Below are 26,037 nucleotides of genomic sequence, written 5' to 3'. Positions count from 1 at the left end.
CCATAGTCAAGATATAGAACAGTTTACAGGCACACTTATACCAGAGTCCTTCCACGAAGCAAACAATGTAATACTTGAATCTCAGAGTTGTCAATGAACTCTGGTGTAACTAAAGCTTCTACTCTTTTCTGTCATGGTCCCCACATCAATACAATGCAGTTTTGTAGTATCTCATTTGTTTAAAATATTCATCTATCACTTCAAGTATTTCATTGCAAGTTACTGGTTTGGTACTTTTTCAGAAGAAAGTTTCTTCCCAGCCATTTTTTTTTTTTTTCAGGGATTCTAACGGTATTAGATGAGCCCAGATTCATCAGTCTGCAAAAGAAAAAAATTTGAATTTAATAATCTTCTGTACTTACATTGTCTGTTACCTGTGGGTTCAGAGCATCTATGTCACCATTTCAGCTACAGCAGACTGTTTCCTATTCCCTTTGTTTCACTGGCCCAAACACTGAGTGGCTAATTTCCATGAGGGTTCATAAAATGAGCGATTCTGCAATTGTGTAAAGCATTTGAGCTTTAGTATTTAATTGCAAGACCTTGTTAACTATTTTCTTGAATGCAATCTGATACTATTATAACTCATAAACTAACTATAAAGAGGACTTGCAACAATGTGGTATGGGCAAAAGACAAATCCACCAATGGAATGTGATAGAAAATCCAGAAATAAACCCAAGCTTCTATGATAAAATCATTTTCAACAAGGGGTCCAAAGCAATTCAATTCACAACAGAAGGAGCTCAATGTAATTACCTAGTGCACAGTTATTCCCCTCCAAGTATATCTTGCATTGGAGCTCAGGGTTGGTTATCTTTACTGACAAGTTAGGATTGACAGAACGGGCATAAACATATCAAACATCATGAAGATGGCCCAGGAACAGGCAACATTTCACTGTTACATGTAAGGTTGCTGTGAGTCAGAGGCGACTCAATGGCAGCTAACAGGCCACCAGTGATGATAACCAGTTTAGCCACTGAGTCCATTGTGGCAGGAAACTGTGATCTTTTCTAGCTGATTAAGAGCCTCCTCTGCACCAGAGGCCTTTCATGAACATACTTCTAGTCTAGGCCCACAGTCCTTCCCTAAACTGTCTTGTCACTAAGCCTTTTATCTTGCTACTAAGAAGCTTCTAGGCAGTCATACCATTAGTCATTACCCAGGAATACACCCAGGAACTCAGGTTCTCTCCGACCAAGAGAATGAGGCATCTGCTTAGTCTTCCCTGGAAAGATTTCCCTTCTCTGCTATCCATCAGTCACTTGAGTGGTTCTCTAGCACTCTAGCAGTCTGACTCCGGCTGAGGCTGGCATACTGGGTAGAGAGCTACCTATAAACTAGGAACAGGTAGGGCAGTGAGGTGATTCAGATCTGTGGACCACATCGGGAATTGGCCAACTTTTTCTGTAAAGGTCAGATACCAAGTATTTTTGGTTTATGGTCTGTCACAACTCAACCCTGCTATTACAGGACAAAAGCCATCACAGACAATACATAATGAATGGGCATGGCTGTACTCCAATACTCTATTCACAAAAACAGTAAGCAGGCCAGATCTGGTCCATAGCGTGTAGCTTACTGACCTCTGGGAACCCAGACAATTGATGTCCTTGAGGCAAGATGGAAAGGGGCACTGCGATTCTTTCTAGACAAACACATATTCCTTCTCATGTTAATCTGTTTATCATAATAGTAAAAAATACCAATCTTTAGATTCACATGCACATTCCTAGTGTCAGAGGCCGCATTAATGTATTCCAAGAAACGATCTTAATCAGCATCCATATTGAGAATCACCACTTAACCTATCAGTCTTAATGCACTGGCCAAACCGGGGAAGTGAATGGGAAAGTTATCATTCTGGTATCCCCTCAAAGTACATTTCCACTACAGATGTTAAGAATTAATTAGGATGAAGACTAAATGACTTCCATTTGGCCTTTTTTTTAACATTAGCCTTGTAATATCTCAATGTCAGGATTATTGAGATTCTACTGAACCCACTATGAAGCAGATTTGAGTCAGAATCCTATTTATCTTCTAGTTCCCATAAACCCCATTCTGACTTTTGATCACAGTGGTATCCCTGGTGCCCATGAATTACTTTAAGTCAGTATCTAATATTAGTGGTTAAGTTTCAATGTCTGTTTCTCCAATACTTAAATGGGTAAATGACTGCAGAATGCCCCAAGCTAGGAAGGTCCATCATGTGCATGCGATTACAGGGTCCTTACTTTGGGCTTCTAGCTTCTCCTTCAGTCAAGGTGTTCAGTGTCTGAATTCTCCATTGTGTCATGGGGCCCCAGAGGTGTTCTGGTTATTCTATCACGTAAGCTCTCAGTCTGAACCCAAATACCAAAGGCTTGAAATTCCTGTCAATTTCATGATATAAGACATCCACCATGCTGTTTATAATTATGACCCAGACTACTTTAGCTTCTAGAGCTGCTAACCTGGGATCCCATCTCAATTTCAGCACCCTTTCTATCAGGCTAGTAAAGCTCTCTGAAACAAGAATATTTCTGAATTCATCAATTGACTCCTCATGGGGAGAAGGGAGTGAGTGTTCTGAGGACTTGTTAGAAAACATCCTCCAGGGCAGAGTGGGATGCTGAACCAGTCCGGCCTTCTTGTCACCTTGAATCCTTTCCGCTACATTATCCCAAGAACATTCTGGCCTTTTCACTTCACTTAGCCTAGGTCCAGGTTTCAAACAGCCAACCACTCAAATCACAAGAAATAAACCACCAGTGTCCGAGGCAAAACTGCTTCTCTGCACCGGTGTAAGTAATTCCAGCCTAAACCAAAACTATGTTCCATTCTCGTTAACATTTACAAACTTTGAATATAAATTACCTTACTCCCAATTGTTGATCCTATTAAGCAAAATTCCAAGATTTAAGATGATCTTTTCCCTTGCACTGTATTATCCAATGCCACTCTATCCCACAGTTGTGACATTGTTTGTCCATTTTAAACTGGTCTGCCTGTGGCAGCAGTTACTCAGCCACCACTCGCCCGTTAGGCATCTTCCGTGGGTACCAAGCGGCCACCATCACAGCCCACAGCAGACTATATATACCTCCTTACCCCAGAACATGAGGTGTCTCATGTTATACAGTTACCTTCTGTATAACACAGTGAAAACGGTGCCCGGTCCTGCACCAGCCGCTATGTCAAGCCATCTCACTGAGGGTCTCTCTATCAGACAAATTGTGGTATTAATGGAGAAAAGATCACTACTAGTTTGTAGCAACCAAGTATTTAAATCACCTCAGCCCACTTTGTCATGTCTCACTGTTTTGTCTACAGTGAAGTACACATTCACCGCATACTCCCATGCACGCCGGGTGAAAAGGCACAGGTCACTGCCTTTAATCCTTGATATAGCCTATTACGCTTGACAAAAATTAACCGCAATCTTTTCTTACTGTAAGAATCCTACCATTCACTCTGGAAATGACAACTAGACTGGAATGAAAACACCACTTAAGACCGGGAATACCTAGAAAACACTTTACCTTTGTATCCCCAACAGCTAGAAAAGTGTCTGATAGGCCATCTTCAGAAAATGCTGGGAACTGGTTTATGTTCTGCTGTGTATATTCTCAAAAAGAATTGTAAAAAAAAAAAGTTAAGTAAACTCAGATGTGGATGTGAATTTCACTTACATTCACTCAATACTAAACTCCTTAGGTCTAGTTTACATACACTTTCATGCACACATAAACACCATTACGAGAAATCTCTATCAAAATCATCACGAGAACTTTAAAAAAATCAAAGAGTGGGGTGAAGGGGAGACGTTTCAAGAGTAATAAAATGAGCGTATCCACTGGTTAAGAGCACCAGCTTTGCAGTTTGACAAAATCTGAGTATTTACTGGTTATATGATCTTGGGCAAATAAAGCCTTTCTAGCCTAGCTACAAAAGGATTGTTATACCACAGGTGTTGTGGGAATTAAATAACATTTACAAAGCACTTAAACACACTATCTGGGAATACAGCGCAAGAGGCAGTCACTATTATTTGCTCCACAGACTGTCCTATTTAGATTTATAAATATGTGGACAGAACCAAGAACAAAAGAGGAAGACATAGGGCAAAACTCCTATCTAAAAACACACTGGCAGCCTAAATGAGATCCAACACTTAGCTGGATCAGCCTTCTTCTTCTGGTATGTGTCAATTAGGTGTGATTTTTTTCTGAAGATGTGCTAAACCTTGGGCTAATTAAGTGTGGACTCTTGTTTCCCCCCCACTTACTTTCTACTACTCCTACCCCACTGCCTTGCTTGCGCTGGCCTCGCCCTTTCCCCCAGCAAGAGAGCTAGACAGGCAGCACCACGCTCCCCGACATACACTATCACCACAAAACTAGGATTCTCAGCCTTTAATCTACCCCTCTATAAACCCAACTCCTCTGGCTACATTCTAAAACACGATTTTGTACAAAGATCTTGAGTTGTCACTTCTTATTCCAAAATTGAGAATGGATAGGATATAATCCATCAGGCAGAGAGTATTAGTTCCAGATACTTATTGGATAACTAAATTCAAGATATATTTAAATTATCAAAAGACTGAGACAGACATGCATTACCCATAGGTTTTACAAATGAAGATCAGCAAATAGTTTCTATGTTCCATTACCAACATTCACCTATGATCTTGTTAACCCAAACTAGAGGCAATACTGCATGGCTGAGTACAGATTCTGGAGTCAGACCACCCGGCTTCAGATCCTGGCATTACTGCCTTAATAGCTGCTTGACCTAAAGTGACATCATAGACTTTTTAAAGATTAAATGACTTAAGATATGTGAAGTACTTACAAATTATCTGAAATATACTGAATAAAACCTAAGTGCTATGAAGATTAGCAAACTAAGAAAACTCAATTAGTCTACAGCAAATGCCTGAGAACTGGTCACAAAAATAACCTAAGTTAAAAGACACTGTGAGTATGCATTTTTGATGTCCTCAGGGTTTGTGTGAAGGCTGAAATTATTTACTGTAACTCATCACCAAACGGAGATGGTCACTTTAATATCTAGTTACCCACTCAATGTATTTTCTGGGAATATTCCACTTGTCTATTTATTAACAGATATAGATGTTCTTCAGCCCAAGGAACACTGCACTGGGAACTAAGCTCCAACAGGATGTTCGCAGGATGATTTTAAATACAGCGTAACCAGGTTTAAAGAACAAACCAGAAACCCAGACCAAAGAATTCTCTGTAAACTGAAGAGCTGCACCAGCGAGTTTTCTATTTGCATCTGAGTTTATTTAAACACAGTTCTCAAAACATGTGAGTGAAACTGGGCCTTCCTTTGGTAAGCAAAGGACCTGAAAAGAAGGCTTCAATTTAAAAAATGAACAGGCAAAGTCTTCAGTTCATCCATGACCCAGGTGTGGTGTTCCCTTCTCTTATCCTGTACTGTGAAGCTCCTGGTATTTCTCACATAGCCTAAAAGCCAGAAGAACAAGAGTACATCTATGGTGGAATGTATTGTCACTCGCTAATAACTAGTTGAAATACCATTATCCCCTTGTAAAAGAGCTTGAAGAAATCGCCTTTTTTAGGCATACACTGTGTAACTCTTTTCTTATTTCCTGCTATATATAATACAGATTACATAAAGGCGGACAAATCCACATTTAGATAAGCAATAAGCGTTTGCTGTATTGAAATATCTTTAGTTCTAATACTAGCAGTACAGAGTTACAGAGCATAATTTTAACACTTAATTGCAAGTCTATTAATTATGGTACTTTTAATGAACTGGAGGAAAACGGGTATTTCTGTCTTTAAATTTACTACTGACAACTTAACCTGAACAGTTCTGCTAAGCATCGATATGTTAGAAAGGAAAGTACAAATCAAACTTTATTGTTACTTTGTTGCCATTTGGTAGCATTTTACACACAGGCTTTGATCTTCAGAATACCCTGGATTCAGTAGAAAAACCTTTTAAATGAAGTTTTGTACAATAGAAACTTCTCGGCAGTCAAAATTTAGACTGTAAAAAAATACATGCAAAACATACTTTTCTGAAAACACTTAACTTTGAACAAAGCACCGAACTACACAAATGCAGAATGAAAACAGCATTTCAACTCCACCAAAAGTAGTCATCATAAAAGGTGTAAAAGTCACCTAACTTCACTAGGCACTGTTCACTTTTTAAACAGGAGACAATAAAAAATATTGTCCACAAACAATATCCCAACTCTGGAGCAAGTTTCAGAAAATCTTCAACTTCATGCTTTAATAGCGGCCTAGAAAGAAAGAAAAGAGTGGAAAAAAAAAAAGAGTTATGTTTGAAAGCTGTCCCAAGTTTTACAAGGACTTCTAAAAGACACCAACGGTGACACAATACACATTACGAGGAGCCCAAAGGGTGTTTTTATCAATTTTCTTGAACCTCGCAAACATTTGGGGCATATGGATGTAACAGATAATCGGTACAGATACTACTACTTGAATTAACCTATCTGCAAAAGGAGTGAGTTATTCTGTTGTAGTCTAGTGGAGACCCTAGGCGGTGGAAACAGTTAACACGCTTGGCGGCTAACGGAAAGGCTGGATGTTGGAGTCAACCCAGAGATGCCTTGGAAGGAAGACCTATGGAGATATACTTCTCAAAAACCAGCCACTGAAAACCCCACGAAGCCCAGTTCTATTCTGTCATCCATCCGAATCGACTCAATGGCAACTGGTGGTGGATGAGAAACTATCTGTTCTGTAAGCCTTCACCTGAAGTACAATAAAATATTAAAAAAAAAAAAAAAAAAAAAAAAAAAAAATCACGAGAAAAACTTACGAGGAGAGTACGACCGAGATCTGGAACGTGATCTGTATCCTCCACGACTGTAGTAGGGAGAAGGTGAGCGCCTTCTGTGAAAAAATGTCAAGGCTGTCTAAATCTCCATAGAGCACAACTGAACTAAGGAACATATAGATTAAACACTATCCCTTTATCAGCCCCCCAAACGAGCAAGGTCTCCACTCCCTAATTCTACAGTCATGGTGTTGCAATGTCTGTTAGTCTTGAGAATGAAGTACATTGTTGGCCTCAGGCCAAATAATTGCCTTCTTCAACCATCAGAGATCAACTATTCCTTACTATGTTTGATCCACCAATAACTTGCCAATCTTTTAAGTTTTGTGAAGTATAATGTTAGGGGAATAAAAATCTCTTAACATCAATTCTAACCACACCCTCAGGGACTAACATGCAAAACCTATTTCACTAGTAGCTACGGCTGCTAACCAAAAGGTTGGCAGTTTGAATCCACCAGCCACTCCTTGGAGACCGTATGGGGCAGTTCCACAATGTCCTATAGGCTTGCTATAAGTCAGAATTGACTCAATGGCAATGGTTTTTTTTAAAAAATTGAATAATTCTCTAGCATAAACCCAATTGTTTTTTGTAAATACAGTCATCTGGCTTAAAGGTATTTTCATGAATTTTATGCAGTGTAATTTTCTGTGATGCTGCTTATAAATAATTTAATTACCACAACACTAGTAGACTAGTCTTGAATGAGACTTCCCACCGTGGCCCGGATGTTCGCTCCCCTCCCGGTTTACCTGTAAATCTGATCCCTGTCTTGAGCAGCTCTCCATCCTCCTCCACCTCCGCCGCCTCCTCTGCAAAAGGCAGAACAGCAACATAAACATTCAGTTTTGTGAGCTTCTGAAAGAATACAGAACTCACGCAATGAACGACAGATCCCACACAGCGTAAGTGGAATTAAGTTTCCTGGAGCTAAAGTGACTGAGAGCTGTTTTTTTGCCACCCTTTTTAGAACCTGGCTTAGAGCTCTCTCTGGTGGCTAAAATGAGTATCACCAGGATACATAACATCTCTAACCAAATGCTCTTGAGGGAACTTAAAAACCAAACAAACCTAAGTCCTTCATCTTTTCTTCCTCCAAAAATTAATCTCTGAAGTGTCACTTAATACTGCTGAAGAAAACTGTTTTCGTGGGTGATGAAAGCTGGACAATGTCAAGAGTACAAGGTCTCACACTTCCGCAGAAACCCACTGACAGTTCTGACAACTCATTAAATATATTACCAAATACCATGCAAAACACACCCTGTCAATCCCATACCACGCTAAGGTATTCGGGATAATGTTATGTTTTAAACTTAGACAAATTTACATTTTGATAAGCAAGGAAGGGCCAAAAATCCCTGCTATTGCTAATGTTACTTTTATCTTTGAAGGTATTCGCAAGAAATTTTTTACAAGTATGAATGGCATTTCCCTATATCATTATACTAAATTAAACGTATTTCAATAATTACTTCTCCAGACGCTTAAGAAACAAAGCACTGTTTTTCAAAACACAGCCCATGAAACTTGCTCAAAACAAAACAAAACAAAACAAAAAAACCAAAAAAACAAACCTGAGGCATAGTTTTGTTTTGTTTTGACTGTGGTATTTAGTGGATTCAGTTCTGAGTTACACTCAAGGTTTAAAAAAGAAAATATGTTACTGCACTAAAGTAACCTAAGTCATAATTAAAGTCCCTCTATTTACAGTCTAGAATAACTTACTGAACAGAAATCCAAATACCCGTTATCAAGTTAAAGACATATAACTTTAAAATCTAGTTTAAATTCAACAATGATAAACACAGTATTTTTATTAAAGCCTATAACTTAAGATAATAATGCTGCTTCAAATTACAGCTCAGCTAGAGGAGTTAAAATAACTTGAATCCCAGCTATTTTACCTGTATGATCTGCTGTAGTAGTCCCGATCATCATAGCCTCGGTCATATCCTCTGTCATAGTAATCTCGACGGCGTGAGCTGCCACTATGAATAATAATATATCTTCTTAGAATAGCCAAGTGGTCTTCCCTATGTTCCTAGTCATGACTTTTGTTACTTAAAAACTGGTTCAGCTGCTTGTTCCCATCATCATCTCCCTTGGGTCTTGGAGATGACATACAACACAAACAACAAAGCTCTCTGGACAAGACTGGGCAACTGCTCCAAGTATCAACGTTTTATTCTCTGCTCCAGAGGAAAAATAATGGCGATATCTACCAACAATTCACAAACTATTAATGTACAGGCAAGGTTTTCGGGTATGTTAACTGGCAAGTATTTTTCTCTTTGTGGATACATAACATTGCTTTCTCTCTTCCCTTGTTATGATATAAATACAATATATTTAAAAATCTCTTTTGGTTAAGGAGGCATATACATATAGCTCCTTCTGGCTTGCTTTCAACTAACTCAATCAATTCACTAATCCCTATTTTTCCTTACAGGAAAGGGTAATAAAATCATACATGGGAACTGTTCTATTTTTGGAGTGGGAAAACGTTCGCCTTGTTAAAGATAAAGCAATTGTACATAATTATGATTCCCTCCCTTACGTAAGAGCATTGTATTTAAATTTAAAAAGGAATTCAACTGATAGCTGTTAGTAAAAGATACTGGTAAGTGATGATGAAAGAGAAGTACTCTCACAATCCAGTACAACAGCTCTGCAGTCACAAGTGTCACTGAGTCGCCATGAGACACTTGGTTTAAGAAAGGAAAAAACTAAAATATTCAATTCACTAGATTTATACTCAAACTTGATTTTCCTTATAAAGCTGAAGTTTCTATTGTGAGAAACAAATGCCTGGAATTCCCTAGCAAAGCCAAATACATGGCATTTCTTTATGATAAAGTAGACATTATCTATTTTAAAGGTGTTAACTCCAAATTTGTTACAGAAAACAGAATTGTTTCCACTGACTATATTCTATTGGCTATAGTTTAGGTCATTTAAAACAAAACCAGGATAAATGATTTGTATTGTGGCAGGAGAGACGAAGTACCTAAGATGTCCCTCCAGTACATGTATTCCTTTGGGGAAGTGGACAAACTGAACCATAAATCAAATTTTTACTTTGAAAATAAACTTACTAGGTAGGTCTCCCCATATAAATTCCAGGTGTTGGGGTGTGTGGTCTTTTTGTTATGGAGAAATCAACTCTGATCCTCCGGCCATCAAGCTCCATTCCATTGGCACGCTCTTTAGCCTTATAAGAGATCAACAAGTTGTCACATACATTGTCGACAGAGACGTAACTTACCCACTAGCTATAAGGCTCCAAATGGATGTTTCAGTTAGTTACATCACATTATTTTAGCACTGCCCAGAACATTAAGGTTTACAATTTATATATGGGTTGTTTCTCCATGAAATAGTCATTTGTAAAAGCTAGTTATAAAAAACTAAAAAAAGCTTTGACAGGAGTTCGTAAACTATGGTCTGCGGGCTAAAACAGGCCAGCTACCCATTTTTGACCTTTATAGCTCATGAGCTAAGAATTAAATGGCTTAAAAAAAAAATTAAAAGAATATTTTTAATATGTGAAAATCATACACGATTCAAATTTCAGTGTCTATTTCACAAATAGTGTTTTACTGGAACACAACCACTCATTTACATGTTGGCTATGGCAGAGTTATAGTAGTTCTGACTGAAACCATGTGGATAAAAAGTCTAAATTACATATAACTCCTTTATCCAGAATATACAAACAAAAGAGAATGCAGTTGGAAACACCAGCAAACTCGGATTAGGGAAACAGGACAGCGATACTGCCAGCGTGACTTGATCAAATCATACTACTACTACTTTTTGGCATCTTTAGTATTTCATTTCTAAAATGAACCTGAATGACATCTTGAAGGGTTCTTTCAAATCTCAGAATGCCAATCATCCACTATTACTGGTTGCATTCAGCTTTTAGTTCTTCAGTAGATCCAATTACTTTTTAAAAATAAGCATACTTTTAATAAACAAGTAACACAAAATGATTTTTACCTAGAGCTTAAGCCTTCATCTCAACATTGACCTTAATCCTATCAGACTGTGTGCCACTATTTCCCAGAGCTTCTCTCTTCCGTATACTTGGAGATGACTTTAGCTATATCCAAACTCCAAAATTTCTTAATCCAGGCCCACATTCATGTTTAGATACTAAAATACACACTCAAATTCCTCTTTCCTTTGTCACAACTTCATCATTTTTGTTGCTTCCCATTCTTGAAAAACAGCTCAATGCAAACACTGATTACATATTTTAAATTAAAGGGTCACTAATATTCTTTAACTTTTAGATAAATGTGCACCGAAATAGTCAGCGTATGATGTGGTATGTCCAGATCTGCTTCAAAATAATGAGTGGAGGGCACGGACTTGGGCCATAAATGGATAATTATGAAGTGGGAGACAGGGTCACTTGTCCCAAGTCACACTTTTCTGTTATTCTACATGTACCTGAAATTTCCCAGTTTTTTTCTTAATTTCACATTATTGGCTTCAATATCCATTCTAAGAACGCATTTCTCCTTTAATTCAGTTACACTTGCATATCCTATCTACACTATAAAGTAAAAACTGTCCATATCCAAGTAGTTGGTCATTCGTATTTGGAATTAACAACAGAACTGATATTTCCAAAAGTACAGACAGACTTTTACTTACTTCCTTGGCATCATCTACATTTTCAAAATATACAAAAGCAAATCCTCTTGAACGCCTAGACTGCTGGTCATATACAATAGACACATCAGCAATGGGGCCATATTTAGAGAAAACTTCTCTAAGATCTCTTTCTGTGGTGTATAAGCTCAACCCAAATACTCCAAGACAACAGTTGGGATCAGGATTTGCCTAGAATTAGAGAAAGGGATTTTTTAAATTTGAAAATCTTGTCATATATAGCACAAGTTAAAACAAGGAAAAAAAAAAAAAAAAAAATCCTTAACAATAATGGTCAACAATTATCAATTAAACCAAACACCATTTGTTGAGAATGAGCAGAAAGAACGAGAGGAGTAATTTCAAACCGGTAATTGGGGAAACAGACCCTCATTGAACTGGAAAACAAATGGGCATCTTTTTAAGAATGTAATCTGGCTGAGGGATTAATCTTCTAGGAATTTATTCTAAAGAAAATTTACACTCACAACACGAACACGTAAGGATAATCAGAATAGCACTGTCTCTATCAGCCAAAATAAACTGTAAGCAATTTAAAATGCTGAACTGATAAAACACCCCTATGATGGGAGTGCTTTGAACTGCCAAAAGATATAAGATCATGTACAGTATGAGCCCATTTTTCTAGAAACATAACATATGCCAAGTGTTCATACATGTATAAAAACAAGGCCTAAGAGTAGGTGTACCCAACCATTTTAACAGTTATCGACCAGTTTGCAGAGCCCTGAATGCACAACAAGTGGTCAGGAGAAAGACCTAGTGATCTGCTCCTGTAAAGATTACAGCCTAGAGTACCTTACAGGGCAGTTCTACTCTGTTACACGGGGTCACTATAAGTCGAAAGGGACTCGTCGGCATCCAACAACAGTTTGCACTCATCACGATAAAAAAGGCGGTGGTGGTGGGGGATCCCCCCACAAAACAATGAACCATATATATCACTGACATTTCTGTTGTCATAATAAATTTACCTGAAGGTTACATTTATTTCATACATTAACCATTTACTAAGGAGAAATTCTACTCTCTTCTCAAAAACAGTCCCCAACAAAGCCACCTGGATTATATAATGAAATCACTATATAAACTCTAAATTCTACCTCACTTGGAACCTCTCATGGAATCCAAGAAAAGCCTTAATAAAAAAGAAATTAACTTAAATGGGAAAGTCAGGAGAACACCCTGTAAAAAAATCACAGGTGTGAGCCTACAGGCGTTGTACTAATATACTAATTCTGTAATAGTAATGTACAATAGCGTTTTCTTGGTAAGCTGAGTTATACTAGTTTGTCATTACTTTGCTTAAGTGTGAATGACAGCCCAAATCCAGCCCATTCTTTAATTTTTAAAGCTGTAATCATTTAAATATTTAAAATGTTCTGAAAGAACTATCTCTAAACACTAAAAAGCCTCTGAAGACAACTCATGTCTCACTGCTAATGTTCCGTAGTCACCTAAAATCAGTTCTAACGTCAAATAAAACAAAAGCATCTTATAAAAGTTGTTGTAGGCAGTCAACAGCTTCGAAAACAGAAAATATTCATCTCACCCGATTCCCAACATGACGCCTGCGAGTAGACATGGGAGAATGACTGTGGCTGTGCCGTCTGCGATAATCTCGACTGTAAGACCTGCTACGGGATCGCCTATGGGAGCGGGACCGAGACCGAGACCTCGTGTAATGCCTTCGAGAACTTCTTCTGGATCTAGATCTGCAAAACAAAGGTTTCCAGGTTACAACCAAATAACCAACAAGAGGTATGATGCTGAATTATTTTATTACTCTATAGCAGAAACTCCATATGAGGGAACACACTCCAGGCATATAATGACATGGTACCAATTGACTGGGATCAATACCCTTCGTCTCTAATTATCCATAGTCATCTCAACTCCGCTAGGATAAGCTCCAAAACCACAAGCTCTCGTCAACATTTGTTAATAATTAAAAGGAAAGGAGATTAAACACACATTTTACTAGCTTGATCTGTGCTCATCTTTCCCCCCTCAGAATTTATCACCTTCTATTTTTCTGCTTCTCCCAACATGCTCACCATTCACTTAAAAAGATACTAATCACCATCACAGGTAATTCTCCACAGTAGTTTTTTTTTAAACCAATGAGTGGCTCCTGACTAGAGCAACCATACAGACAATTTGCCATCTAAACCAGGACACATTTCAGAGAGAAAAGGGCGTTGCTGATTATGTCTGAACCAAAGGCATAAACTGGGACTGTCCTGGGCATACTAGACGTAATATATCCTACTCTCAAGCAACATTTAAAAAAAAAAAAAAAAAGTACACTGTAGTATTATTTTGTTCTAGACACACCATGTATGTAGTATGCTAGACTAGACCTACTTCTCACCAGGAACTGTAGTTACTGAAAGCCACTGTTCTGCAATATCGTTGCCACACTAAACAGTTCACTCAAGCTCAGAGTGAATCCTCACAACAACTCCCCTTTTAGAGATAAGGAAACTAAGGTTGAAAAAGGTTAAGTAATCTAATCTGCTCAAGACAGCAAAAAATAGAGGTTAAAGATTTGAACCCTGACTCCAAAACACAGGCTATTAAGCACTCAATCTTCGGCTTCCCAGAATTTACAGTTAAGTTCATTTCTAGTACTAATATTAAAAAGACCAACAAATGATCTAACCCTCTCTACCTTCCTGGTTTACAAAGCACACACCAATTTCAGAGCTAAGAGTAACAGAAGGAAATTCCAAGACATTCTTTCTTACCTAGATTCAGATCTGGACCTGGACTTTGATCTGGAACGCCTGGAATCTTCCTTGGAGCGAGACCTTGCAGGGGTATGCCTTGCGGATTTCCCAGATCCATGAGCACTTCCACTTCTGGAAGCAGAACGGGATTCCTACACGCAGATGTCAAAAGTTTAATTTGTATACTTTCTGGGCAACTTTAAAAACAAATAAGCTGCTGTGAGATAAATGGTGAGGGACAGCAATCCCCTTCCAAGATAAGAAAACGTAGGCAAGGGCAGGAACTGAGTTATACCTGGTATTATAGTTTCAATGCTCCAACTGACATAGTCAATTAACTTGTCCTTTCTTCCGTCTTTTTGGAGCAATTTTAAGAGTTATCTGACCCCGCTCCCTTCAGAAAGGGGTGCAAAAGTCAAGCAGGCAAGGGAACTGTCCCGAGACTGTTTGGGGATTGTTACTCCATAAAGACTAGGGTGAAAAAGAACCTTATTAACTATGACACCTACACTTTATACCTATTTCAATCAGGTTGCAAGCAATAAAACAAAACCCTACAAAGAAACTTATAAAACTTACTTTTGTAAAAATGCTCGAGATTTTTTTTTTAAAGACCTCAACTTTTCAAGTTATATTTATAGCTGAATATGAATAGAGACAAGGATCATCTCAATTTCAAGCCCTGACAGTGGAAAGAAAGGACCAGCTCTGTCCACATCTAACCATGGTGGGGAGTGTAAGAATCTCAAAGCCAGATGGAGTTACAGAAAGGCAGTGAACTGTGCAAGTTAAGAATAAAAAGGGTGCCAGAGAGCCATAGCTAAAAGATGAGCCAGGGAAAACTGCTGGGGAACTGGAATAACAGTAAGCTAGATAAGTCATGTTAAAAAGACACACTGAAACCACAACAGATTAGACCAGGGGCTCCTAATCTATGGGCCTGGAAGGCAGAGTTCAGTAGCTGTATGCAAAAACCAAATCTGGGCATACACCATATACCCACAGCTTTCCCAATCAAGCCTGGGACTAATGAGCAGGTAAACGGCACCAAAAAAGGAAGATATTGAAAGAAAACGGCAAAGGAATGGCTAAACAGGTAACCAGTTCATCAATGAGCCAAAGGTATATGGTCAATTAATCAGCACTAAGGCAAATATAGTACGTAGCTGAACCAAGGAAAAGTTCTGTGAAGGCACCGAAACAGTGGAAGAGGAGAGAAAAACAGAACCTACCCATAATTCCGACAACTATCTGAAGTATCAAATGCAAGACTGCCTTTATTCCTTGTGGTTGATCTTCAGAATACTCTAGCCATTCTCAAAAAAGACAGAAGATACAAGATTTTAAATTAAAGCAGTATGCTTTAGAATCTAAGAAAACGCTTGGAAAAAACTTTTTACAATGCTCAGAGGAAAAAAACTGCATACAACAGGAAAGAGACAAATTAAAACTTGAAGCTTAAAACGTGGAAGGAAACAGTAACACAGCCAATAAAATGAATTCAGGCCTCTAGGCCCAAAACAGCTCTAGAAACATTCAAACAGATTTCAAAGTCATTATAAAACATGGTGTAAGATGACATGAACTATGACAGTGAACACTCCTCCCATAAAGAGACTCAAAGAGAAAGAGATGGTGTCCATTCTGAGTGTAAACAGCTGCCCTTAACTCCAAGAAGGGGATGGTTAGAAGACTACTGCTGCTCTGGGAACCCCAATGAACAATTCCCTGAAATTTCTCTAGCAAATATTCTAAACATTGAGCTATTTAGAAGCATAACCTCCCTTCTCTCTTTGGGTCAACTACCGCCATCTTTACCACAGGTAAAGCTAATCTAGAAGAAAAGCTAGAAATGGGGAACCCAAATGTTACCAAGTATCTTTGTCTATTCCAAGGCTAGAAAGATGACTTCATGGAATGATTATATCCTTTAATGGAAACTGAAGAAAATTCCTCCAGGAAGGGAAAACAGAATATGGGCACTCCATAAAAAAAGCTAAAATACCAATTAAGAAATTTTAGATAACAGCAATCAGTCACAGCCTAAACATATGATTATAGAGGGGAAGTGGGTAGAAAGCCAAGATTCCCTTTAAGCACCTTACTTCATTTAAAAGAAATCTTATTCCAAGCTGAGATGCTTCATCAGAGTCCGTCTCACTAAGAGGGAAGAGACACCACTCCTGCTTAATTTCATTAAGGTGTCTTCAAAATTTTAGATCAAGATCAAACATACTGCAGCATCTAGAAGTTATCAAAGTCTCAGCCTCACAAACTGGTTATGTGGACATTTTTTGGGAGCAGTAATTTCTTAGACCAGGAACAATAGGAAATCATCAAAATGCAAAGATTTTCCCTTCTGCACTGATGAAGCTTGGGCCAACATCTATACAATGCCTCTCCCCTGCTTTTTGTCAGGGATATTTTTAAAGAAGGTAAAGCCCTCTGTAGTTACGTTGACCATTAGCCAATTAGAAAATATATTTAAGAGTATTTAGCTTGTCTAGAAGAAACAAGACCTGAAACTACCAGCCAAATCTAAAAGCACAAAGAAAAGTTAACTTTAATTCAGTTGGGAAAGCACCTATACATAAGAACTGGAAGTCCACTGTCAAGGCTGACAAATCTACAGTGTGTCAACAGATTAAAACTCTACAAAAAGCAGCAATAAGATGCACTACCTGGGTAATATCGTACCTCAAGGACAGGTATCATGAACTTAAAAAGTTAGCATAAAGACCAAAATACCCTTTAAAATGCTCAAGGAATCGAGTTCTTATAGATTGGACCTTAGTTATAAACCAACATATATATCCAGGAATACATCACGAGAAAACAAACCCAGCCTTCCAACAAATACCTTAATCTGTGTCTCTCTATCCTGAGAATGGTAATAATGTCTTAGGAAAACTTTTTGAAAGAGACCAGACTGGGCATTTACATTTCTTAAAAGTAACGTATGTTTCTGATACGTTTTAAGAATTCCACTGACCTAGTGAATTATAGAAATTATATGCTTCCTATCTGATATTTTTCTTACCAAAAGCATCTTCAAGGCACCTTGTTTCTGTTACCTGCTTCCCTGCTTAGCTTGTCCCCCCCCCCTGCAATGGGGCGTGTACCTCGTTGTCTACCCAAGGCCCAGAGGCCTTGTCTCCCCACTGGCCCAGGGCAAGACACTTTCTTTCCCTCAAAGGGATAAACAGGCCTTTCCCCTTTTAGGTGCCAACTACCACCTTTCAGGTCTCCTGATTTAAAAACAACCCACGGGATTGAATGCATTTATATAAAATGACATCGCTGTTACCTCGGCCTGCTCTTAGTTAACAGACTGCAAAGTTAATGTATCAAATAGGGTTCTGTAAATTAACTAACTAGCAGCAGCTTAAACATAAAAGCACACCAAGCCGACAGGCCAAATGCACATATACAACCCCTAATGCAACTACTGCATCCTGGGAATAACTAGTCACCCTGTATTTGAGTTCTATTTGAAAAGCTGGTTTCACCTGTGAGTGACCCTCTTGGATAAAAACAAAGTAAAACTGGACACTCAAGTGCCAGGTGTGACAGCAGCCTCAACTAAAAGGAAGAAATTTTACAAAGCAATAATTAGGGCAAAGCAAATGCAGGAAATGTCTCCTATTAGTGAGGATAATTTCCCTCAGCTTCCAAGATACAGAATAGTTAAATATAAAAAACACAAGTTTCACACTGCAGTAGGCCTAAGCCTCACAACAATTGATCCTTCAAAAAATGCTATTTAAGTCACTTTTTCCAAGAGCTTTAAGACCTGACAACTCTCAGAGAAACTGTCCAAATTTTCAGGAAGGAGAAGTAAAGATGATACTTTTGGTTTGGCTTTCCCAATAGGGTAGAAGACAGTTGTTGGAGGGGTACTGCTGGATTATTTTTGGTGTGTACCTGTCCCATAGAACTATGGTTAACATCGCACCAACTATTCAGCTTCAACACACACACACTCACACAAAAAACCAAACCAATCCCCTCTCCCCCAAGGAAAGAAAACCACAGAAGAGAAAAAGATCTTTTGTGTTGATCTTCCCACTAACTGGCTAGAGACTGGGAAACCAGAACAAAGCTACTTTATAAAACCTGTAGCTATCACATCACAATAGTTAAGTGTTGACAGCAGAAAAGGAATTAAAGCACCTATTACTTTGATTTAGATATCCTGTTCACCTATGTGACCTACTTCATTCCAAGGGAAGCTACTATTTTTTAGTTGTCACCCTAGTCACACTCAGCTGAAAATGACATTAAACAATTTGAACTATCCTGTTGTTTTGCTTGAATGTTGGGGTTTGCTTCTATAGTCATCCTGGTGACGTTCTTTTCAAACACTTTGATAAATTCAGGAAACATCATCCTACTATACATGGGTTCAGTACTGAAAAGGGGGGGTGGGTGGGTCAATGCACTGTAAAAGTTCAGGACGGTGGCACAGACCACCAGGTTCCATTACTGGCAGTACTCAGTCATTCATGCCCCGACACCAGAAAGAGTCAGACAGATGAAAAATCTAGAGGGGAGACCATTAAGCCAACTGTCACCCATGCTGGAGAGCTCATTCCTGCCTAGCATTTGACTACAAAAGATTACTTTCTTAAATTGCATTTCAATCATTTGACTAAGCAGTTAAAATCAGAATTACCTAATTTAACGTTTCCCCTGGAAGGCACTTCTTAACCCTGTATATATTTTCTTCTATTAAACAAATAATGCATGCATGTTTAGCAAAATATACAGGGACACATAAACAGACTAGTAATTACTTAGCGTAGTGCTTTCTGATTCCAGATTACTTCTTATCTTAACTTCATTTTTATTTCTTTTCTTCATTCTTCCGTTTCAAATTCTGACTTCTTTCATCTTCCCCACTTCACACAAATTGCTCAATATTCTACAAGTGGGACTTCTGGTCTGATAATTAGCATGCATTCTTTCTTTTATTTTTTCAAATTTCAGCTTCACTTATTCCTGAGCTTCAAATACTCATTTATAAAACTTGTCAAATGACGACTTCCGCATTTTCCTTCTTCAACATTAACCTTAATAGAAAAAGAACAGGATGAAGAATATTTTAAAACTCCAGGATAAAATCCAGTGCCAAAACTGAAACTAGAAAAAAAAAAATCCCTTCTTTTGGATTTTAAAAAAACCTAGAATATGCAGCTCAAAAAACTGAAACTACATAGTTTTCTGTTGGCGCTACAATATATAATGTAATCATTCTTGTTTGTCTACTTCAAATAGATTTATATGCTTAAGTTGAATGTGAAGTGCTCAACTGAACATTTACTGTTCATTTAACATTTTGAGAACTATAGAGTATTTCACACTTCTTACTTTGTTCATCAATAGAAAATATGTGTCAAAAGCGTTATCTCTAGTCAAAAGTGACACATTAATACAAAAGGGCTAGAAAGAAAAGCACGAACAATTTATTTTTACAATGACAGAGGCTCAGGTCGATGACATTTTACAATATTGTGACCTGTCCAGATTAAGGTTAAGGAATGCATTTAATGTCACATTTTTGCACTGCATATTTAAGAATTCTGTAGCAATAATATTAGGGGACCTAAAAATTTGGAGCTTTAGTGTTCAACCCACCCATAAAAAGCTGCTCTAGTATGAACGGCCCAGCTACTAAATTTAGAACACTTTAAAATCAGAGAAAAAAATTAAGTTCAAATTAACCAACTACTATATGCAAATAACTACAAAGAAAAACAGAACAAACTTGAATCCAACAGTGGGTACTTCCAAAGAATGCTGTAATATAGGCCTCCCCCCAAATTAACAGTACTAAAGCCTTCTGATGTACCAAAAAGAAAGAAGCCTTGTGGCAATACTGGGAGAAAATTATAGCTCACCTCCTTAGTTATTAAGCCTCAATGTCAATTTAGCAGTCAATACAGTATAACAGTGTATGCTGAACACTCTAAACAAAATACTGCTGTCATAAAACATCCTAGTTTTCCTTGTTATCCTGCATTTACTTTATATTCTTTCATTTGACTGTACATCAATGGTTTGTTCACCTAGTTTTATTTTCTTGTTGGGGGGGAAAAAAGCCAAACCTCTCCTTCCTCTATTAAAAAAAATAATAAAATTGAGAAGCCTTTGTATCTACATCTAAGTACAAAGACAACCATGTGTACCATGGGAAATGCGATGTCTTTTCTAACAAAATAAGCATAACTTTTAATATTGCTTATAAAATAGTAAATTACTGTTTAACTCTGATTTATTTAATCCAGGAAAAAACTGAAATAGCCTTTTAATATCCATCACTAAAATGTAATGGGGAATGGTTGCTGGCAGCATAAATGTAATCGTGGAATCAGAATGCCCAAGCAGATTTCCTCTTAGGGCCTCCTAAAAGTTATGTACAGATACAGGGCTCAGATGCCTAAGACTAAATACTGGAACTGAGGCCAAAAGCTTTAGATGCCTTCCTGCTGTTATTTTACTTCTTTCAACTTCTTCCTTCTCTTATATTCAAAGAACAAAATACACTATTGATACTATAAATATTAGGTTTGTTTCAACTCAGCTACTAAGTGGTCACTTTATAAAACCTAAAGACCCACTATTGGGCTGTTATTATGTACATTTGGTTAAGAAACCTCACTTAGAAATAAACAGAAACTCCTTAGCATCAACACCATTTTTGTTAAAATGATTCTAAAAACTACAACTAGAATCTATTTAACATTAACATGTTCAAATTCATTATGATTGACAAGGAAATAGTTTAAAAATTGGGAGGGAAAAGGACAAAGGAATAAACTTGGTGATCCGGCTATATAGAAGGTCAATGCTAATAGCAAATATGGACATTTTATTGTTTCTGCAGCCAAAACTGTCCAACAGATGGCTGGATCGTTAGAAATATCCTCAAAGACTGAGCAGAATATTCTCCAAAAACATTCATAAAACATTCAGCACTTCCTAGCAAAAGCCAAGAACGCTTTTTGACTTTTCCAGAAAACTACATACATACTTTTTAACTTACCTAATATCTAAGCACAAAAAGCAATATAAAAAAGGGGTTGCCATCCAGGCTATCACATATGCCATAAATAATCTATTGATAAAATTAATCTCAAAATAACCTCCAAAACATAATTTAAAGCAAACAATTTGGGGAATCTGAAGACTAATTTGCCATAAATAACTCTGGCTTACAGCTTAAAAGCAAGACTAAGTGATGATAATACATAATCCTATTTGACCCATAGCTGTCAAAACTAAACTGGGCGGAAATACATAAAAGTCCTAACTATCAATCAACCTCCCAACACTATACCTTGTATAAGAATATACACAATTAAGTGTATAGAGAAACTGATCAACATAATTAAAACATTATGCTACAGCTCAAAAGATATACAAAATTGGAGCTCTGTCCCCGTCTTGGGCAAAATGTGAGTTCAACTGTGAAAGCATTAATGTTTATCATTTAACGTTATTTTTTGAGGAAAGGGGAGGGGGAAGGTGAAAAGGGCTTTACAAATCTCAGTCTCAATTCCTCTTCAATCTTTTGACGAAACTGGTAGTACTTACCTTGTAATTTCAGTCTGAAAATGTCACGTTCTATTTCCAGACAATGACCACATAGTATTAAAGCATTCTTACTTAAAATCAAATACATTTCAACCTGGTTTCTCCAAGAGACTAGTCTACTGACAGCTAACTGGACTCACAGTAACACAAAACAATGCAAAGTATTTCCTCCTTCTTGACATTATTTATTAAATGAATTTGGTGAGATGACAATTCTAAAGAAACACATAAATTCAGAGATGTTTCAATATTGAAAATTAGAATTCAAAGTTACAGGTTAAAAACAAGGAATACAAAAAGACAACCCAAGATTAAGCACAAGAGTAAAACTGCAGAATTTGAAAAGCAGTTTGATGGGATGGTAGGGATCCAGATGCTATCCATCTCTATTTCAGAATAGGATTTAAGGTAATGTACCTAAATTTTAAACACATTGCTTCGACAAAAAAATAACAGCCAGTATTCTATCAGAGTATTTGCTGGGTCCAAATATATTTAAAGGTGTTTCTACTGTAATCCTGATAACCTGACAAAAATTAAAACCATCTGGTCCATACAATATTGTTTCCTTACTTCGTTTCTGATTTAAGACTCGTTTGTAAAAGCTAAAGAATTACAAACATAAGCTGACTGCAAGACCAGACAACATAGCAACCTCACATACCCTACATACTGTGACTATCATTAGTCCTTTAATATTTGTAAGTATTAACCCCAAGATATCTAGCACCCTTTAAACTTGCTAACAAATCTTTATTCAGGTTCTTATTCTTCCAAACTGTGAAGAGAATTTAACTGTTAAGAACAGCTTCCCGCCACCCCAAAGAAAAAGTGCTAGTCAAGCCCTTTGCAAAATGTTTGCTGAGCAATTTTGGGAAAGTACTAAGAGAGACTTGAGCTGAGATGAAAATGAGATTTTACTTTTGTATTTGGTTTGGCTAGATCAGGGAAGCCAACTCTGACTAGATCCCTTAGAGACAAATTTCAATTTAAATATATCAACCTTGAGATGCAGAAATACATACATATACATACATTAAATCCCACAGATAAAGAAACTTTGCCAAACTAAATAGTGTGATGTTAACCACGAATATTCAAGTTATATCCTAGTTACTCATTTCAAACAAAGGATGAGGGACACAATATAGTCACAAAGTAAGTATTCTACGGTAGACAAATTCATTTACTGAATATGCCGACCAATTTGAGAATATTTCACACACAACCTTGGTCTGTTCAGAAAAGGAACAACTTCTAAAGTTAAAAGGGATGAAAAAATTTCTCATGTCACTTAGGGGTTGTGTGGTAGTGTTTGGATTAGAGATTTAATAGTGAAGGAGGGGGGAGATCCACCTGAACCGAAGAAATGTGTATCACTAATTTACATTAACAAGAACAGTTGGGCATATTAAGAGCCTAGAGTTGAGCGAAACTCATTTTTCAGGCTCCAGAGAAGCTATTCATACCAGGCATGCCCAAAATTATTACCTCATACTCATCTTTGTCATTAACGTTTCACTACTTTCAGGACTTTTAAAAGGGAGTCTTAACCAGTCATATTTGACTGTTCTACTTTGTTTTATAATATTATTTTTAAACTGTCCACAACTTCAGTTTAAAAATCTCTTCCAGAAAATCAAGCCTCTTACGTAACAAAAATACCAATTTTTAACATGTGACTTTAAGTTACTTTATAGCTTTTCTCTTTGCAGAGCTTAGTCAATACATATTCTATGTAACAGAACTGTGAAAAACACTAGCATGTTTATTTTCTACTAGAAAGAAAATAGAACTAATTCGAAAATCTCTTCCTTAGTGGCATGATACTATCTGAGCTGTCTCAAACCAGGACCTACTTCCTACAACTGTCTACTTCCTCACACAAAACATCATTTTATTATTCTTTGGGCAAGTGTAGTTTCTAAAATTTTCCATCTTCACAAGCACACTGTTACATGCAACTTGTTCACTTCTATTTGAGCACCCACCCCGGCAGAAACCATTTTGTATTTCCTGAACAGTGCAAAGTACCCATTAACATGTTTAAAAACTGAAGAATTAAAAACCACTTGCTTTCCAGTCTGAACAATGACTAGCTTCAGTGTATTCAACTGGCAGTAACCACAATTCTCAGCTTTAAAAACTTGTGGGCTCAATCCAGTAGCTACCCTTAAGAAAATAAGAACTTATAACCACACACACTAGTAGTGAGCCTAAAAATCATTTTAGGAAAAAAAACCAAAATGTAAAACAAAACAAAACAAAAAAAGAGCCCAACATTCATGTGAAATCTAAAGATAAGGCCCGATTAGTTTAAACTAATCAAATTCGGTTCCAAAGTCACCCAATAAATCCACTCAAGTTCTAGGAACTAAAGATACGAGTTTCTTCCGAAAAACATCCTCTGATGAACTATCAAAAATCTTTTACACGAAATTTGCATAGACCTAACAAGCTATTCAGGTCTTGCGAAGGTCTACCAGCAGAGAGAAATAACAACTTAATAAACAACAAAAACCCCATACCCAGCTTATTCTTATACCTGCCTCAAAAATCAAATTCTATGCTCACTTTAAAATCACCCTTCTTCTAACAAATTCTCCTTAACCCCCAAACCAGAAACATGTAACGTTATAGTTTGGTTATCTTCGTTAGATGGTTCCCGAACGTACCACCACCAGCCCCACAGCCAAACCTTACACTAAGCTGTTAAGCCTCGCAACTGTCTTATTCCTGCACTCTAATCAACCCTCACCGAGCTCTTTTCAAGAAAACTTAAATTGAAAAAAAAAAAGTGTGCTAACACAAGTTAAGCTATCAGTATGAGAATGCCTCTAAACAAAGCAAATAACGGAGCCATACACTGTTGCCCGCCAATTTTTCGACCATGCAACCCCGTGATAAAACGTCTACTCCATAAAACACACTTAGCGACCTCGTGGTCTGTTCGATTTAGATGCTCTCATAAAGACTTTTCCTTGGAAAACCCTTCCGTTATCAAAGCATTCTATTTAAGCCAAACATAAAAGCCCGCGTGCAGTCCCCCCAAAATCATGGGCCGAGAACTTTACTGCAGGCCAGTTTCCCCCACCCCCCAAGAGGTCCCAACCACACCCTAGAATCCGTCCTGTCCGGGGCCCACAAGACGGTCCCGCATTAACCTAAAGCCCGGGCGGAAGCCCCCCCAGAACGTCGCCTTTCTTCGCACCCGTCCCACGCGGCCGTGGGGCGCGGGCGCCTGCCTGCGCGGAGGCGCGGCTCCTCCGCCATTTTGTGCCTCTGGCAGCGCGCCCAGCCCGTTCAGCCCAAGATGGCCGCGGCGCAGCTTCGCAGGAGAGCAACGGCGAAACGATACCGTCCCCTCCCCCACACCGAGGGGACGCGGCGGCCATTTTCAACCCCCCCATAACGGAAAAAACGGCCGTCTCGAGTGTGAGACCGCATAAACCAGCCGGTGGCTGCCTTCACGACTACAGTCACCTATCTACCCTCTCTCCCGTCCCTCTCGGCCTCAGACTCCGGAGCCTGAATCCCCTGCCTCCCGGCCCGAGGCCAAGGGGCCTCCAAAGAGATGCCAGAAGCTGTGAACACACGGCCGCCCCCTGCACCAACTCTACGTACCCGCTCGCCGTAGTTCTGCTCGCCGCTGTCGCTCATGACTCCGGGCTGCAGTCACCGCTCGATGTGCTTCAATCGCAGCCGTCCACTTCTCGGGCCTTCTCTTCGGAGGCTCCGTAACAGCCTCGCTGAACGCACTGCTCTCAGAGCCGCTGAGAGACGAAGCACTCCGCGCTGCCTCCACACACGTTCTGACTCTACCGGACGTGACGCGGCACGCCTTAAGCACGCTCCGCCCCCTGCCAGAACGCGCGCTTTCTTGGTCCCGCCCCCTCCTCGCGTAGCTTTTCCTCTCCTGCGGCGGCGCGGGCCCAACCGGACGTGACGTAAGCCCCGCCTGTGCAAAGCGCCGCCCCATCTCTGGGGCTCTGTGAGGCGGGAAAGTGAGCGGGTCGTTTGGCCTCTGTGGTGCTCAGCACGGGGCGTGGTGATGTCATCAGTCGTTCTGAATCCTTTCTGGAACTTTCCAGAGCAACTCTCCCGGGTGGGGAAGGGAGGAGACGCCCTCTCCATTTCTCCCATTCCCTTAATCCTTTTTCTTTCTTTT

The 26,037-nt window shown here is 38.6% G+C and overlaps 1 protein-coding gene across 2 annotated transcripts; it reads right to left on the bottom strand.

Annotated features, from left to right (window-relative positions):
- Positions 1 to 246: 246 nt before the first annotated feature.
- TRA2B (transformer 2 beta homolog) lies at positions 247 to 25,789 on the bottom strand. 2 transcript variants are annotated; one of them, XM_004382256.2, is made up of 9 exons: positions 25,494 to 25,789; positions 14,292 to 14,425; positions 13,094 to 13,256; positions 11,524 to 11,712; positions 9,954 to 10,069; positions 8,763 to 8,846; positions 7,608 to 7,667; positions 6,838 to 6,911; positions 247 to 6,292 (listed from the first exon to the last, which is right to left on the bottom strand). In XM_004382256.2, the coding sequence occupies exons 1-9, from the start codon at positions 25,527 to 25,529 to the stop codon at positions 6,282 to 6,284; spliced, it is 867 nt and encodes a 288-aa protein (XP_004382313.1). In that variant the 5' UTR covers positions 25,530 to 25,789; the 3' UTR covers positions 247 to 6,281. The 2 variants fall into 2 exon arrangements, with proteins under 2 accessions (XP_004382313.1, XP_023592560.1); XM_023736792.1 differs by lacking the exon at positions 14,292 to 14,425 and having other exon boundaries at positions 25,494 to 25,678.
- Between the last annotated feature and the right edge of the window lie 248 nt (positions 25,790 to 26,037).

The sequence above is a fragment of the Trichechus manatus genome, unplaced genomic scaffold (assembly GCF_000243295.1).
Source record: "Trichechus manatus latirostris isolate Lorelei unplaced genomic scaffold, TriManLat1.0 scaffold00092, whole genome shotgun sequence".
Taxonomy (NCBI): domain Eukaryota; kingdom Metazoa; phylum Chordata; class Mammalia; order Sirenia; family Trichechidae; genus Trichechus; species Trichechus manatus.
Note: the sequence above shows the minus strand (reverse complement) of the source record. Positions and strands in the feature narration are given on the sequence as shown.